This window comes from Wasmannia auropunctata, unplaced genomic scaffold, assembly GCF_000956235.1.
Source record: "Wasmannia auropunctata unplaced genomic scaffold, wasmannia.A_1.0 LD336043.1, whole genome shotgun sequence".
Classification (NCBI taxonomy): domain Eukaryota; kingdom Metazoa; phylum Arthropoda; class Insecta; order Hymenoptera; family Formicidae; genus Wasmannia; species Wasmannia auropunctata.
Window position 1 is genome coordinate 475,146 of NW_012026847.1, and position 18,138 is coordinate 493,283.

The 18,138-nt window shown below is 35.1% G+C and overlaps 1 protein-coding gene across 1 annotated transcript in view; it reads right to left on the reverse strand.

Moving 5' to 3' along the window:
* LOC105451836 overlaps positions 1-18,138 on the reverse strand; it is a 130,194-nt gene that overhangs the window by 34,018 nt on the left and 78,038 nt on the right. The window contains exon 4 of the mRNA XM_011692526.1: positions 1,947-2,207. Coding sequence (XP_011690828.1) covers positions 1,947-2,207 — 261 coding nt within the window. The remainder of the gene's footprint in view (positions 1-1,946; positions 2,208-18,138) is intronic.

Below are 18,138 nucleotides of genomic sequence, written 5' to 3' on the forward strand. Positions count from 1 at the left end.
AATTAAGAACTTAATTAAAAACAATAGTACGTGTAATATTAGTACATATTAATAATAAGGTAGATTTTTTATGTCGTACTTTTTCTTTTTCGGTATCTACTATATATTAAATGTATATTGAGTTCAACTTTTATTTAGAAATCATTTTTTTCCTCATCTTTTCTAGATTCTCTCGTTAATCCTGAATAAGATGTAGTCCTCACGATGAATGGCCACTTGTGCTTTTGTATCGTGTCCAATTCAATCATTATATATCATTATAAATCAGATTAACAGACGACAAATTAGTTTCAATTATCATTGTGTCGGACTAATTATTTCAGCAACAAGTTCTCTCTGCCCGAGTACGTGAGAATCATGCGAACACAAGTGTGAAATACGGAAGAGCTAGAGCGAGATCTCGTGTTCGTTATCGATCGGTTTAACTAATCCATGGTTTACGCGCCGAAAGGATATATCTCACATCCGAGGAGAAGATTCAGCCGGCAGTAGATCAGAGTTAGAGGAAACCCACACAACCCCAAGACAAATTTCTGGCGCATGCCGAGAGAAGAAGGTAGGGTAAACTCGGTATATACGCCGCACCTATTAAAAACTTAATTTATCAGATATCATCTATTAAGTTTAAGTTAAATGAACTATGTCAGTAAAAACTTTATACTGTTTACTGTTATAAAACAATATTAGGAATCCAAAGTATTTACTTTTTATATTAAAAAAGAAATTTCTTTAAACCCTTTGCATTTTTGCCTTATAAAAATAAAGGTGGGTTATACGGCTACTCATGAGTGGGATAAATGACTCGAAAAATATACAAATAATGTAAATAATAATAGTGAATAACACATGAATTGACAATGTAATTTGAATTTACTCATTAATAAATAAATGAAGAACGTATTATTATACAGATTAAAAATAAGTACATACATAAGTATATACATACATGAATGTTATGATTAATGTATTGTAAAGGATGTATTATCACGTATTATTATTTACTTTTATATTTGTAAATAAATAATAGAGCGTCTGTGCTACGGCATAAATCCCACGCGCTAAAAACGCCGTATACCCCAAACAGATGGGATATACGAGATATTATTAATAAACTAAACAAAGAATACAAGAGCTAAACACTTGTATTTTGATATACTCTATCCTTTACTAATCCTCTACACTTATATACCACGAAATAACCACGAAGCCTTTTACATTTCCTACAATAATCATTTTATGTAGATAACTTATGATTGCGCTACTTACAGTGATAAATCGATTTAATTTACAATAATTTTATAAATATTAACAGTAAAAAACTGAAATCACAACACAATACTAATATAACATAAAGGCATGTAACAGAGTGGTTGCGAGAAAATAGTTTCACTTCTATTTTTTCTGACTTCTGCGGCGTAAATCCTCGCACGGCGTATATATCGGGTTTACCCTATCCATAAAATTTGAGACCAAAGCAAATTGTATGGATAATCGATTTTTCTTATTAAAATATGTTGATTTTTTTTCAAATGTAATGTAAACGTACCAGTGACATGTATCTATATCGGAATACACAAAAACTTAATTTTAAATGCTTTTTTTCATAATATTATAATTTAATTGTAATCTTTAAATATTTTTACAATTAAATTTTGATGTTATAATAAAAAAAGCATTTGAGATTAATAATTTTGTGTACGTGTTCAGATATAGATATCATGTTCAGTTACTGATATGTTTATTTTATAGATAAGCACAAAATAGATGCATTTACTAAAATAAAATGTTTTTTTTTCAATGCCGCGACTTTATTACCTGTTTGCTTGCTCATGTTTCATTCGGAGATTTAGAAATTATCAGTTCAACATTTTAATCAAAATTAAATTTAGAAAGAAAATTAGAAAATTAAGAGAGAAAAATCCGAAGATTTTATGACTGAGACTTACGGTAGGTCGGTCTTGGTATCGTGCTCCACACAGCCTTGAATCCCTTATCCTCGATATTCTCATCGCTGTGGAATCGCAGCCAGAGGTATCGCGTCTTCGACGTGATCTCAGGGGGAAAATTCGTGCCGCAGAAGTTGCCGAGGAGATTAGAGTAGCCGTGCTGACCGTCACGTACCTCGAGGAAATCGAAACGGCAATCCGGACTGTCTTCGAGCTTGAACTTGTCCCGAAAGTCGAGCTTCACTAGCATACCTTTGTCAGCTGAAATGAGAAAAGCCAGACGGCGGGCCGATAGTGAGTACACTATAAAGAGAGATGTAAAGCGAGAGGAGAAAAAGACAAGCTTGATGGCCGTGCCTATGGAATTTCTAATGTTAGAACGTGATAAAAGCGTCGAACATTTAGACTAAATGTAAATTTTATGCGTTTATCGGCACAACATTGTTTAGTGGAACGCGCTTTTTTTATACAAATTTAATTTATACTACATGGGCTGGAAAGTTTCTGGAATTGGATACAAAATGGCATCATATGCAAAAATTTATTTTACGGCTGTCGAATATATTCCTTCACACCTCCAATGTCAAAATTTCATGACATTTCACCAAATAGTTTATGAGTTACAGTCATTTGAACAAGTCAACGTTTGAATTTAAAAAAAAATGGAAAAAACCAAAATTCGTGCAGTGATCAAATATCAATATTTGAAAGGCTTAAAATCTCAAGAAATTGAAGTTATTGATGATTTCTTGAGGTTTTAAGTCTTTAAGTCACGAATTTCGGTTTTTTTTCCATTTTTTTAAAAAACTCAAACGTTGACTTGTTCAAACTACTGTAACTCACAAACTATTCGATGAAATGTCATGAAATTTTGACAGCGGAGGTTTGAAGGAATATATTCGACAGCCATAAGATTAATTTTTGTATATGGTGACATTTTGTATCCAATTCCGGAAACTTTTCAGCCCATGTAGTATTTGTCTTATTCATATATAATTAAATCTCGTACTGATAAAAAATCGCCATTTTCAGTAATTAACAATTAATTTCTAAGATTAATAATGACATTTTTAATAAAATTTTTCTTTTTTAATCTGCTTATAATAGAAGTATCATATAAGCAGATTGAAGGGAATAAATCTTTTTGTCATCATTAATCTCAATAATTAGTCTTAATTATTAATAGTTAGATAATAAATTAAGGACAAAATAATAAAGTTTAGATTGACAAAAAAATAGTTTTAATTTTTTATGGATAAATACTAACAAAATTGTATGAATATAGATGTGCTACCTAAAGTAACGCATTCTTTAACTTTAAAATATGCGCACACGATGATGTTCAAAATTGTGCAGCAAAAACTTTCAAGCGAATTCACTTTGTTGACTGATTTAAAATGATAATGATTATCATGATGAATATTTACTTTATCTACGATTACGGTTAACCAATAACGTGATTAATTATATAGATGCGTATATTTTGCAATTCAATGAGCCAATAATTATGCGAGTAATCTGATATCTGAAACATATGCTCGAGTATCACATCCTACGTGATTTATAATATAATTATGCGTTAACGATTAGCGGCATATAACATTTCGATTATACCGGTTCTTATTCTGCATTAGCTCTTCTTCGAAAGTATATAAATAGAATAGTGACACGTGGAATGTATTTTTATCTCTGCTGCTGTAAACTCTTCACAGTACGAACGTTTTTTATGGTCAGATGGATTACTCAACAAATATTCCAATGTCGTTAGTCCCGGAAGTCGGTCACAGGCTCAAAGTCGGGCACAGTGCCAAATTGTTCGTCAGGAACTGTGACACGAAGCCACATTGTTTTCTTGTTGGTCACCACGTTAGCGGCGTTAACGCTGCCGTGGCAGCGCTTACAAAGCATTTTTTCTCATGTAATATAATACTTGTGTCAGAAAGAAGGCCAGTAATACAGTTTCTGGAGCAGTGATAAATAAAACAGAGTTTTTTTTAGAGAGGAAGAAATCAAATAATCTATCGCGTTAAGCAAAAGTAGTATATCGCTGATTTTTTAAAATTAATTTGTTAAATTTATATGCACTTTTTCATCAAATTTATCAAACGAAAAAATAACATTACCTATTATCGCAAGCGTGTGCGCTGCGGCAAGAAAGACTTTTTGCCAAGACTAGTTCCCAGAAAGTCGCGGGGGCGAAACGTGTCGCCGTTACTTCCAGTAAATTCCTACCTACGCGATGCGATCTATAATGAGGCCGTAGGGATGCAAATGCGGCTTCACTTTCCCTGCACGTACGAAACTTATCCGAGAATTATTCAGGCGAGACCGATCGTTAGGATACGGTCTATCTTCCGGCTCTAGTTAGATATCCCCCGGTTTCCCGTGGCACATATCCGTGTGTTTGTCAGCACAATCGTGTGTGCACGTGTGTGTTGGTATATGGACCACCAGTTCATTTGACTATGCGCATTTAGACATCACCCTGGGCAACCACAGAATCATCCTATTATCCAAGTAACATGCCCTTATACATGTCTACACGTTATCGATCGTCCATGATTTCTGAACGTTTTTGCGTTCACGTGTCTATGCATATAGAGATAGCAAATTTTTTCTTACAACCTTTATGTAATAAGTTAATTTAATATTCAAAGACTTCAATTCTGCTTATACCTCCAATTATTAATATTCTTATTCTGACAAATATTTTACGAGGAAAATCTTGCGCAATCCAACATTCTTTGAATTACAAAGAATGCTGGTCTAATTTATTTGCGTTGTAGATTACGTACCAATATGTGATCAAGAAAACATTGACTCTCAACCGCGTATAGCGATTGCCGATATATTTATCCTTGGGTATAAATATAGTTCTCAATGCGTTCCCAAAAATAGTCCGTTTATCTTAGACGTGGAGATCGCGACAAGAACAGCGCACGCAAGTACAGAGATCTTTTGGATTTAGGTAAAATAAGTAACAATATATTGAATAAAGATACTCAATGGATTAAAATCCAAATAGCACGAGATAAAAGATTATTAAGCAAACTAAATTTTAATATTGATATAATGATGAGATTATACCACATAAACGATTGTGACAATAAAGACTATATTACGTAAAAGATTATAACAACCGTTTTGATTTTCATCTTCAGTGTCAAATTAGTGAAAAATATGATGTAATTATACGATTTTAATTATAAAGTTCGCTGTTATAATGTTGCTCGCAAGTAGGATATTACAGAAACCTAAAATAAGTAATTAACTAGTAATTTTTAATAACTCAAGAATCTCATGACTCATATTGCTCAAAAATTCCTTCTAGAAATTAATTTATGCAAGTAAATTTTGTTTTTGGCAAGCAACTTTTACTAGAATTACAAATATTTAAAGAATTCCCAGAAAAAATATTGCAATGCCAAATTCATCAGATGCGTCATCAGTGGCAGAATAAATATACCTTTACGATTTACGTGATTAAATAATTGTTAGTTTAAAATATGTCTATTTCATGAGAACTTTTTCATTTTTAAGAAAAATATTTTTGTAAAATTAGTTATAATAAGTATATAGATAAGGAGAAAAAAAATAATAAAATGTTAAAATTGTATATTTTAACAAATAAAAGTTTTTTATTTATTTCTTAAAAATGAGCTTAGATAAAGCTTAGAAAATTTTAGAATATTAGAATGATCGTTAATGCAGATTTCGTCTTATAACTGTTTTTTTTCATTGTACCATTGAAGAGCGCGTGATCGCAGCACCGAACTTTTCCTATGAATGAAAATTTGGCCACCTCCTCCGAAAAGCCCACGCGTCGTATGACCGTTCCAAGAAGCGCGATAGTAATAATAATTCCACTTTCTCGTGTAAAACTCGATTTTGAGGAGAAAAATCGCCACGTTGAGATCGTGCTGGAAATATAGCGTCGATTACGGATGCCACAAAAATCGCCGCACGTCTTTGCAACCGGATGTTCTCGCTTACGCGCGCTGCATTCGAATGATGACTCGATAGGGTCCTTCGCCTGGACTTCCTTTGGCAAGGACGTGCACTCGAAACTAGTAAGAACGAAGAGAAAAACGGAGATGGACGGCGAGCGCCAGAGACGGCGAGCGCCAGACAAAAAGTCTCGATGAACTTTCTTCAGAGGACTTGTCCACTTTTGCAAGAAAATGTACCTTGACTGTAATAATATTTATTTATCACAAAGAAACGATGGAATTACTGATAGAATTATGCTTTTGTGCAGTAGCGTAGTATGTATATTACGAAGACTGAATAATATATAGCGTACATTTACCTTTTAATGTTAATTTAAAAACTTTTAACAATGCGGTCTACATTAAATTTTATTTTTATATTTACAGCCTATTAGATATAAATAAAATTTTCCAGTCTTTTTCAGCAACGTAGAGTGTTCCAAAGTATCACAACGTACTTCAAATTTTTCACAATTTCTTTCTAGTATTTGATTAGACGATAATTTTTCGAGAAACAAGCATCAAGACTTTCTTGTCCTTATAAATTTATTTCTCCTTCGTTTTTGCTAGAAAGTATAGTGGAAACAACTAAGCGATCGAAACACCGACGATAAATGAAGTATCGACCATTCGAAGATACGCGGCGAGAAACGTTTTACAATACGGTGCTCGGTGGGAGCTCATCTCTTACGGTATAGCGACGTCTTCGTCGTCAGACTGGGACATCGTTACGTCGACGTATAAGCCGTAACCCGCTGAATTTCATTTCGCTTGATAATATCTGGTCCGAGCTCCCGCTCCTCGTCGACGCGGCGCGGCGCGGCGCAGCGCGAAGTCTCATATCGCGAAGTCACCGCTCTAGTGACTCGAGCGTTTCCGCGGAAAACGGAACAATTTCTGTCACGGAGGAAGCCCCTCGGTCCCGCCGCTGAAATCCTGACGGCACAGCCGCAACACACATACCCGCTTCACGGTACCGCGATCGGGCGCTGTAGCGCCGAGTACAATTTGTGTGTGAGAGTGCGTATCTTTGTGCTCACGTAAGATCTCCCAGCCGCAGTTCGTCTCTATCTCCGAAATTGTTCCACTTTACCGCAAGGCTGTATGGGCTTCTCTTGATAATGAGCGGCATTTCTGTCTCTCTCTCTTTCCCTTTTTGGCGATGCCGTCGAATTTTCCCGTGGCGTCTTACTTAATGGGCAAACCTCCGCGGAACGCCGAAGGACTCGCAATGCGCACCGCAATTAATGCCAAGAAAATTGGATAGCGATCCTGATGGGGAAATATCGCGAAGCGATTGCATTGGTTTCACGTACGTCGTTAAAGAAGCATGCGGCAATTGCGGCGAGCATAATTTTTCCCGCAATCTGTGTAATTGGACGATATCATTGGTACGATTTTTATGTGAACGACACGGAAGTGCGCAGTAAAAAAACAGATAATATAAATTAAGCAACAAGATAAAGATAAATATACAGAAAGGGGGGAATAATTAAAGGGAACTATTTTAAATCTACCAATACCAATCACTTTCGACATTGCGAACGTTCCTCTTCTTCGAATTCAATTGCCGTTGTAAACAAATTAAAAAATTTCACCAGAATTTAATAGCTTTTGCTTATAAAAAAAAAATTCTACCGAAGCATCGCTAAAGCCGTGGCTATTCTCTTTGTAAGGCACACAATAAAGCAAATAAATAGTTTTACGTTTAAAATAAAATACGGCATCGTGAAAAAAAAATAGAGAAGGGCTCCCCTTTTTTTTCCTACTACCGGTAGCCAGGGTACGTGGTCCTCTATGTAGTAACGATCGACGCCTCCCTTGGGAAGGCTATCGAATTTTCCATAGAGCTCCGCCGAATAAGGGTGAGTCTCGCATGGTTGCCGGAAGTTGCACGAGCTTAACCGCTCTGTTCCAGAAACTCCCGGAAAATGGTGCATCCCCATACCACGTTCCCTCGTCTGGACTGGATGTTTATTGCCGGCATGCTGCTGTGTGAGGTAATGCACGCGGATTTTTCGCCAGAGGAAAGGGTTTAGAGGTGAGTAGCGAGAGAAAAAAGGAATGCTCGCAGTGTGCTGATATATTCGGATTTTATGGGACAGATGTAATGTCGTATAGACTAATCCGACGCAATCCTCTACAATTGACGCAAGCGTAATTAAATAGCAATAAAATCACTTTGTCTAAATAATAACGTCTAATAACAACGTACCTGAGTATTTGAATTTTAACATACTTACTGTAATTTATCATTAATTCCAAATATAGAACTTCTTTAGAGCTTTTTTTAAAAACAATTTGATTAGATTTCAATGTGTTTCAAGATTTAAATTTAAATTAAATTCAAAATTAAAATAAGATTTCTTTTAAGAATTACATAAAAGTGAAATTGAAAAAGTACCGTCGTTATATATTTGAAAATATTAGAAAAAGCAATATTTCGTATCAATCTTTTGACGACTTATATAAGAGAATAATGACGTTTATATTGAATATTCTTTTTATATGCAATGTTGCCATATAGATTTTTGTTGAAAACTGCAATGCAGAGTCAATTTAGTCACATGGAGTTATAAATCGTTAATACAAAAATTTTTGAATTGCGAGAAAATCGAATGGTCGAAAAAATCGAGAAGAAAAATGTCATAGATAAATTCATTTTTATAGTTTTTATGGAACAAAACTAACGTCAAAGTTTTTGAAGCTTTCACAAAATGATGACGTTCAAGATTTATGGGAACTATCGCATTCTCTGTTACTACATAATTTACAATGTATGAAATATTCACAAACTCATACATAGCTTAGTTTAATATTCTCATGTAATCAATAACTCAGATGAGCATTGTAGATACTGCTTGGAAGCCTTACACAAATATAGACATTTATACGTTACGTGAAAAAAAATTAAATTAATTATTTACATTTTTTTGCGCATTTTTCTAGTCTTACATATTGAGAAAATTTATATATATATAACAAAATATAATATAAAAGGAATACAAGAAAATAAAACGAATATTGAAATTAAATAAGCAAAACTCAAAAAATTGGAGTGTTTTGTGCTTCTAAAATTATTTTCTTTAAGAAGCTTCTCTTAAGTGCGCACTTCAGATAATTGAGCAAGGCAAAAAAAAAACAATAATTTGACAGTGTCTCTGCAAAGTAATAGCAATTCCTTTTTATCCTCTCCTTAAAGTGACTGTTCTGACGTTTCAAGTATTATTTTACGCGATAGGTCATTCCTTTTTGTATTTTTCTAATAAAGTAAATTATGTTGCATGTTTAATATTTCGTACCTAATATTTTTCCATTATACTAACTTGTGTGAATATTTTAGGCTTTATATACGCTGATGTAAAAGATATTAGATCCTATATAATATATAACCAGTTCCACAAGAGCGTACTGTTCATAATTCTGTTAGTAGATATTGTATGAGTAAAATTTTTATATGTTAATATTTGCAATACATTAGGCTGAAATGCTTTGAAAGTTAGATTTTAGTTCGGTTTAGTTATTGTGTTATAACTGGATAAAACACAATAAATACAAGATACATAAAATGGTATTTTTGCAAAACACTGATTTTCACAATCTTTTCATGTTAACGCAATTAAAAATGTATGGATTGCTATAAAAATCTAGATGAAGAAAAAGCGTATCTTCACTCTGAAGAAATTATTGTATCAATTACGTTCGATTTGGAAGTCATGATCTAGAGTTTCCGAGGCTTTTACAAAAAATCCTTGTAAAAATGCCTCAATATTTTCAAGCCTTAATCGACAACGGAAGAAACTAGATGACGTATTAAATATAAATGCATCGAAGCGTATGTAATATACCTCAAAATCATATAATTATTTTTCAAAAATCTTTTCTTTCTCAAGAGAAACAGACAGTACGCTCTTGTGGAACTGACTGTATGTGCATTAATGTCCAATAATGAAAAAATGGCCGGCTCTTGATGACAATGAACTGCTGCGAAATGTTACGATATATTTTCTCTATCCTTCTAGAAAGATATTTTATGCAATAACTGTCAAATACAACGCGATCATCTTTGTTCGCGCCAAAACAACACCGATAAGTCGGCATTGTTTGCGACGGTACACGTAATATAATTCTCAAGTCGTATTTACACAACTGCAGGAATTATTTATCTCCACGGTCACGTTACACCCGGTATTTCCCGGGAGACACACCTTATCCCGATGACGCGGTTCGCCATCTCAACCACCGATGATTCGAACCAGATCGTGGTTTGAACACGGGCTAACGCGCGGTTGAACACCGTCCATCCCACCGTGAGAACACTGCGCATACACGTACACACATGCACGACTGTTCGCCGACGTACGGTTCGCGTGTTCCTGCATGAGGTGATATCCGTTTTCGCCAGTGATTCATAGAGGTCGAAGCGCGAGGCAGCGCGTCACGTTGATCGGTCAGCAAGTACAATGGCCAAACGGCACGGTGGTGTCCAGAGAGGGTTGGATGAGGAACGAGGGAATGATCGGTTTCCGAGAAGAAACTAACTAGCCCGCAGCTAGGGCAAATCCCGTGCTCTCTGTTTGCCCACGATCCCCGATAGATACGAGCCAAGGTGAAACGCGTCTATCAGCACGATGGATTCGTAGTTGGGACAAACTTTAGTTTAATTGCTTTTTCCACCGAGATTATTCTAGATGGTTTCCCTTGTGCTTCCTCTCGTCGCGATCGAAAGATCGAAAGTTTACTTAAGCCGCAGTGTGTACTCCTTTAACAATTTCATTGCTCGAATAAGTTGAATGTTCTCCCAAGCTGCGGTTTTACCCGCGAAAAACTTATATCAAGCGTGTCACTTTAGCGTATAAAAAAGAATTTATATTACGTACGTACATATTTCATGTAAACCTCGTAAAACTTCATCAGAATGGTCACAGAGTAGTTTATCCATAAAACCATTATTTGCACGTAGAATTCCTTATGCTCGAAGACTTTTGACTTAACCGAGGATTAAATTTAGCTACCGTGAATTCTAGGAACTTCGTTTTAAAGTTTAACTCCGCTTAATACCGGGCTTTACCTATCTTAATCGCTATCTACATTTAAAGCTTCAATTTTAAACGCTTTACGGAATTTTACTGGGAGATGTGACTTAAAACAGATATTAAATAGTTTCGATAATAAAATGGTAATATAGCAACGAATTTAACATCTAACAGTTGTTAATTACATATTAATTACATTAACATCCTTTAAATAGGTTTACAATATTATTTGTAACAATTTAAGTAGCAATATAGCATTTCGATGCAATTGCATTTATTTCTCATCTGATATCTCTTAGAATTCCTTTTCATTATTGCAATAAAATATATGAGTGATATGGTTTTCTTCAAAATTCTGGCTGTGTGTGTGATTATCCTTCAATAATAATTCAATCATATTTTATAACTCAAAAAGCTATAATCCTCATGCATTTGCGCAAAACTTCTCAACTTGCAAAATACACGTCTGCAAAAAGTCGAATTAATCATGCGGCGGTTTTATTCAACGATGATTTCGGCGGCGTTAATTGGCGGCCGGAGGGATAGAGGGTCTGCGGACGGTCGTTAATGTCGCCCCGTGTTCAAGGACAAGCGCGCACCGCGTGACCGCAATTAATGGCCTCTGATGCAACGGCACGATGGCACTCCCGGTCTTAGAGTATTTCGCTGTTCAACGAAACACGGAGACGGCAGGCGAGCCCTCGCCCAGGACCTGATTTACGCGCGATCGCATTAAACGGTTCTTTGATGGGCCCCTTACCTCCTGAGTGGTTGATAACTTGATTTGCTGCCCCACTTTGGAACTCAGCCACGACTCTTACTCCGTGCGCTCACCCGCTCCCCCTCCTCGCACCGACGTCATGGAAATGCTTCCGCTGCTTCGAGCTCGGAGCGACAATTTTTTTCCCCTCGGCTATCGTTCTCACCCTCTGCCCCTTGCCCCCGTCCCGTCTCTCCCCCGAGCGATTCACGAGCACCGGAATAACCATACACAGCGACAGTGGAATAAGAAAAGAATGCATTATACATAAAGGATTTGCCTGAGTTCGAAACGATGCATTCTATTCTAAAGCCAGAAACTAACTTTGAAACACTATATATAGATGGCGGCTGTTATTTAAGAAGTTTGTTTACTCCTAAGCCGTTAAACGTAGCCAACAACGGTTTTTACAATTTAGTAGTAGTTACAATTTTCCGCATAGCATTAATAACTATTAAATTATTTTTTTGATGTAAACGGTAGAGTATTATAATTTATTTAAAAAATAATACATTCGTAACGTGCATGTTTTTTTTTCTATAAAACGTCAAAGCTACAAATTATATCGTAAAAGTTATTTTGCATATGAATTTGAAATTGAAATACATCTCTTGTTTACACATTGAAAACACAGTTCTATTAAATTATCGTTTTTCATTAATTGTATTAGCAAAGGGCACACGATTGTCGCAGGTGTTACTTGCCTAAACATTGATTTGTAACGTTTTCAAATCAACGTTTTCTATATTAAAAACTTCTAATTTTTATAAATCTTTTCTAAAAAATTTTCTAAATGTTTAAAAATCTTTAAATTATTCGATTTCTGGCTGAGAACATGAGGTGATATTTTTTCGCAGTAAATTTGTTTACAGATTTGTTGAGAATGGTTCGTATTGATGCAGGCTAGCATTTATTTGACGTTGCGGGGGAGGGGAGATTTATTAGATGCAAGTGAGCATCGAATACTTATTAAATTGATTAGCAATTTAATACGTGATAATACGGTCCTGTTTCAATCAGGAGTTGCATTGAATCCCGAAGTAACGGCACGCAGTTTCGTCGAAGCTAGGATACGTATGTAAAATCACCTATAAGAAAATAATAAAAGCACCAAGATCCCGTTATAACCGTGCATTGGCTTTCCTTATTCATTATGAGTGAAACACTTTATACAGTCATAACAGATATATATTCTTTTAATTATATTCTTATCAGGGATTGGAAGTAACTCGTTATTTGTAACGCTGTTACCGTTACAGTTACTTTTTTTTGGTAACGGATTGATAACGGCGTTATTTTATTTTTTTGATAACTGTAACGGTAACGTAGTTACATTTTTTCTGTAACGGTAACAAATTATACAGTTAGTTTTATCGTTACTTTTTGTATTTTGAATTTTCTGTATTTATGACAAAATTTTCGTATGTATATATTCAATTTTCAGTTTTTAGTTAGTATTTACATAGTTTACTCTTATTTTAGAACTGTTTTAAATAATGTCTTAAAATATTAATATAGCTCTGTAATTGGTTTATGACATCTCAAAAATGCCATAAGTCAATCAATATCATAAATTAAATCGACAAGTAATTTGACAAGTAAATGACAAGTAATAAGATATTTTTATATTATATGCATATTAAAATATTTTAAAAAATTTATTGTGAAAAATATCAGCTAAATTGCGTTTTAAGATCAAAAATTGAATCGACGCGTAGTTTGTAAAATTGGATATGTAGATATAAATTTATTTTGAAATATTAAGCACAAAGCTGAAATCTCTAGCTCATATCGAAAAGGCTTTCATTTTCCTAGTTATATTTTTATATATCAGTCTAGTGTCTATTGTTGCTTTTATTAATTTTTTAAAACAAAAAATTGCACTTTAAATTATTTAGACTGATCTTGTTTCAGTATTAAAAAAGTAACGGAAAAGTAACGAATTGTTATTTTTTAAGTAACGGTAATGATAACGAGTTATTTTTAAAAATTAGTAACTAGTAATTTTTTTAACTCGGTAACGAGATAAATAGTTACTTTTAAAAAGTAACTTTCCATTCCTTGATTCTTATTATAAGTCCTCGATGTAGCAAATTTATACAAACCAAGGAGTTTATAAGCAAATAACACCAATAACAGCGGCATGCTTTTTGCTAGGCAGTTAATGAGAAACGATGTAAGTTTCCTTCCCACGAAACGCGGGGGAAACTTCTTGTTATGTTTCTTCGCCGGGAAAGTAGAAAAAGCGGCAGTCGGATGGAAAAACCGTGCTGTCGTCGGCACGGTTTAAATTGGACTTGCGAACAGCGCGACGACGACGAATTGGAGGTTACAGGTAACAGGACTGGTGGAAAAGGGGAGCAAGAAGAATAGGTGAAGGACCGCCGTGGCGGTCGTGAAGAAAAGCTTCCCGGATGTATAACTGCGGACCAACAGGTTAACTTGACGTCACGGCCGAACTTTCCGATCGATCTTAACGAAGTGTCGCCCGTAACTTCAGTCGTTTACCGCTAACTTCTATGAACTTCGACTGCAGTCCGCAGAATGTACGAGTCGGGGTCTACTGACGGCGGTCTCTGTGAATCTCACAGAGCTAAGAAAGCGGCAAAGAATTGCCTCGATTGAGTAAAGTTTATTTATGTCAATCTCACGATCGCGTTTGCTATGTCAGAAATTGTCTTTCGTTCCGCGAAGACAGGCGGAAATCATGAACTAAAGGCGAGCGCGTGTACTAGCCTCCGCAGTTTCCAGAGACAACGACGGAAGCTCTTGAAAATGAACCACCGATTACAAAACAAGTATAAAGGATAATTAACGTTCTTCTCTTATATTTTTTTTAACTTTTTAATTTCTTGTGCCAAAAGTTGAAATGAAACTAAGAATCTAATAAAAAAAATAAGAATTATAGCTATTTTCTTTCGCGCAAAGAGAGACACTTCTGTGACAATGCCAGAGATCCATACTCCATTGTTGATGCTTGCGAATGGCTTTCAATGTACGCGCGATGGGAATCGATTTTCAAAAGCAGGAACACTGTGCAGCCACTTATGGAAAAATATCTCAACCGAAATTTACACTCCGCCTGTAATTCCCCTCAAGTGGGAAACCGAGCTCGCAGATTTGGCATCGCGGCGAATCCATTTAAAACAATAGAACGGCTTTAGCATTCTCCCGCAGTGAGAGATCCAGGCTCCATTATCGCCGATTGAAATTCGCGGCCAGCGTACACCACCCGGGATGGGCACCGCGCGAGAGAAGGAGAGTAAGATGTCGAGGGATTAATTGAAAGCGGGTGAGCGGCGACCGCGCGCGCGCGCGCGCGCGATTGCTGGTTCTCCATCTCGTTACGACGTGATAACGAGGACCGACCGGGCGCACTTGTTTAACGAACTCCGATCTCTTCTACAGAGAGGAGCAGCGCCGGATTCTTCTCCTCGCCGGTGCACGGTTGCGGGAATCTTACAACCGTGAGAGAGATTGCTTCGATCTTGCTTCCTATCCGGGAACCGCACCCTCATCCAGTCTTCAACCGGCCGTGATCTCATTAACGTGCCCGGTTATCTCGGCACACTTAAAAGAGATCCCTGCGAGCGCGCGCGTACTTTATAATGATACGCTCCTACATTATCATACTAGACGGAAGAGCGATCAAAAATGTATTCATCCGTTCGTTCCGTTAGAATTTCAGGAACAGCTCACTTTGGCTCGTTTGCGCGCTTGAAATGCAATATCTCTGCAATATATAGAGGGCTAAATCCGGGGAATGGACCACTCATTCGACAATAATATGATGCGGGCTCATGTATCTCTCTCTTTTAATCGTCCTTTCAAACTCAAACTGGTATCTAGTCTTTCACGAAAAGTTGCAAAAATTTCTTAAATTTGTAATAATAATTTTTATAAATTATAATAACAATTAGACTTTTATTCAAGGAAAAGCGCTTAATAATATATAAATGTAATTTTTCAGCAATATTTTTGTAAAGACTATCTAAGAGATATTCATTTAAAAAAGATTACACGACAGATATTAATTTTGTATTTATGAGATTACATTTTTAGAAGATTTCCATAAGTTCTACTTGTTACAACGAGAGAGATAATTAATAACTCATTTCATAAAGGACGACAGGCACTTTTGAATATCGTACAACGTACTGGCTGACGCTCGTCGTAAATTGCTTAATAGAATCCCGTATACAAGTTCGTAATTAGGAAATGGGCTTGCTCTGGCGAGTAGACACTTCTGCTGTTGTGCAGGGTAGAACTAATGGAAGACCAATATTTACTCATGCCGTGTCATAAGATATTACATGAAAAGGACATCTCCGAAAGCACACGATATAAGGAAACGTAAGAACGTCGAAATATGTCGCGATATATTTCGTAGGAAGCGAGCGCCGAGCTCGATACGAATTTCGACATGTTTATATAGAATCGACACCCATCCTCTGGACGTTCAAATATATATGACTTACCAAACCGAAATAAATAAATGTACAAGAACATTTCAGGAAACGTCGTTGTAAATACAGAAAAACTTCAATATTATATATAAAATTTAATATAATTTTGCTAAAATAAAATGTGTAATAAGATAAATGTGTGATTCTAGAATTTGATATAAATAACAATAGCTAAACGGATTTAAACTTGATATAAGAAATATAATTTTTTAACAATATTATTTCACATACTAGAAAAAAGTATATTCCCTGAAAAAGATGAGATGCATATAGTAGCCTTATATTGTATTGAATATGCGAACAGAATGAAACTTACAAATTATTTATAAATTTAACATAAACAACATGCTCGCATCAAATTTATCAATAAATTGTGGAAAGAGGGAGTGCATGTTCCCCAGAGTATTTTCTGTATACTGCAATATGGAAGATTCTCTCTCGCTATGTCTGAAGTTGCGGTTTCAGTGAAAACTTTCGACAGTTACGGTAATCCCATCTTCGCTCTTTATAAACTCGAAACAATCTTGTCTACAGATTCCAGTCATGCTTAATCCGTAAGTAATAACAGGCAATCAAATTACGAGAATAAGCAATTAGCAAGTTCCTCATAATGATCCATTCATTTCTTCTTCATAATCACTATCTAATCTGAACTGACTGAAATAATGCAATCTTCATTAAAAGGTAAATTCAACTAAAATCAAAGAAAAATTCAAAGAACTGGCGGGACAAAGGAATTGTCGAACATGTAACAAGATAATGAAAAGAAATTCTATAAAAAAATATATATAGTGTAAAATAAATTTAAAGATATGACAGTGAATCTTGTACGTGTGAATCTCATAATAGAAAGAAATATCGTACTTAAATGCATATTAATGAAAACTATTTGTTTATTAAATGATGCAATGCATATATATTATACATAGCGATAACTTTATCGTTCTTTCAATTCTAATTAAACTGTATCTGATTCATATTGTCTGCTGTGCTTGTTTGCACTCAATTTGTAGACTCGCCGTTCTACCATTAGTTATTTTGGTAGGGAACCCTTGAACTGGTAACCATTTAAATGAGTTCAGATTGCAGCTCTATAGACATTCTAACTCTGGCACCAGCAATCTTTCATCTCGCAAAGTCTCGACGTGACTGATGTAACCGACATTAACCATCAGAGAATCAGTGGCGCGAGATTCAATGGCAAACGATTTAACTAGGAATGCCTAGAGGCTGTCTACCACTTCAGCTAGTTGGATGATAGGTTTACTGAGGGTTGGGAGAGTACTATGACGTACTCCAACCTCAAGAAGATAATCTGAGGAGCTGGGAATTCCGTTAAGACGTTACTGGACAGTTTGCAAGTTTCTTGATGGCTCTCGCGATATTTGTCCTTACTTGATTGTAACCTAATGGAATTTTACTATTATTTCTGATTGTGATTATTTGAAATATGTTAAATTAAAATAACTCACTATAATAATTTTTAATTTACAGAGACACTTAAAACTACTCGGAATCAAATTAATCATCCTTAAAATATGTTGTTAAAAATAAAAAATTTTTAGAAGATACATATTTTCTTCTACATAAAATCCTCTTAAAATTTTTTAAACAGATTCAATACCGTTAGTATTTATATTTATTTGTTATCAATAATTAACATCAAATCAGTAAATTACATTACAAAAACATTTCAAACAAAATTTTTATATTTTCTAACTACAAACACATCACGTTTTTAAAAATAATATTTCAAAATATCATCTTAATTATTACTTTTTAAAAGCTAATAAAATCGAATATAAGCGCTTTCAATAGTAGTTCCATCACTTCCATTCCTTAAACTTAAAAACACTTACTTTTTTTCATGTTTAATCCAAAATTATCCAAAAGATTTTGAATTATTTTCATATATTCATCGTAAATAAAAAACACATGTAT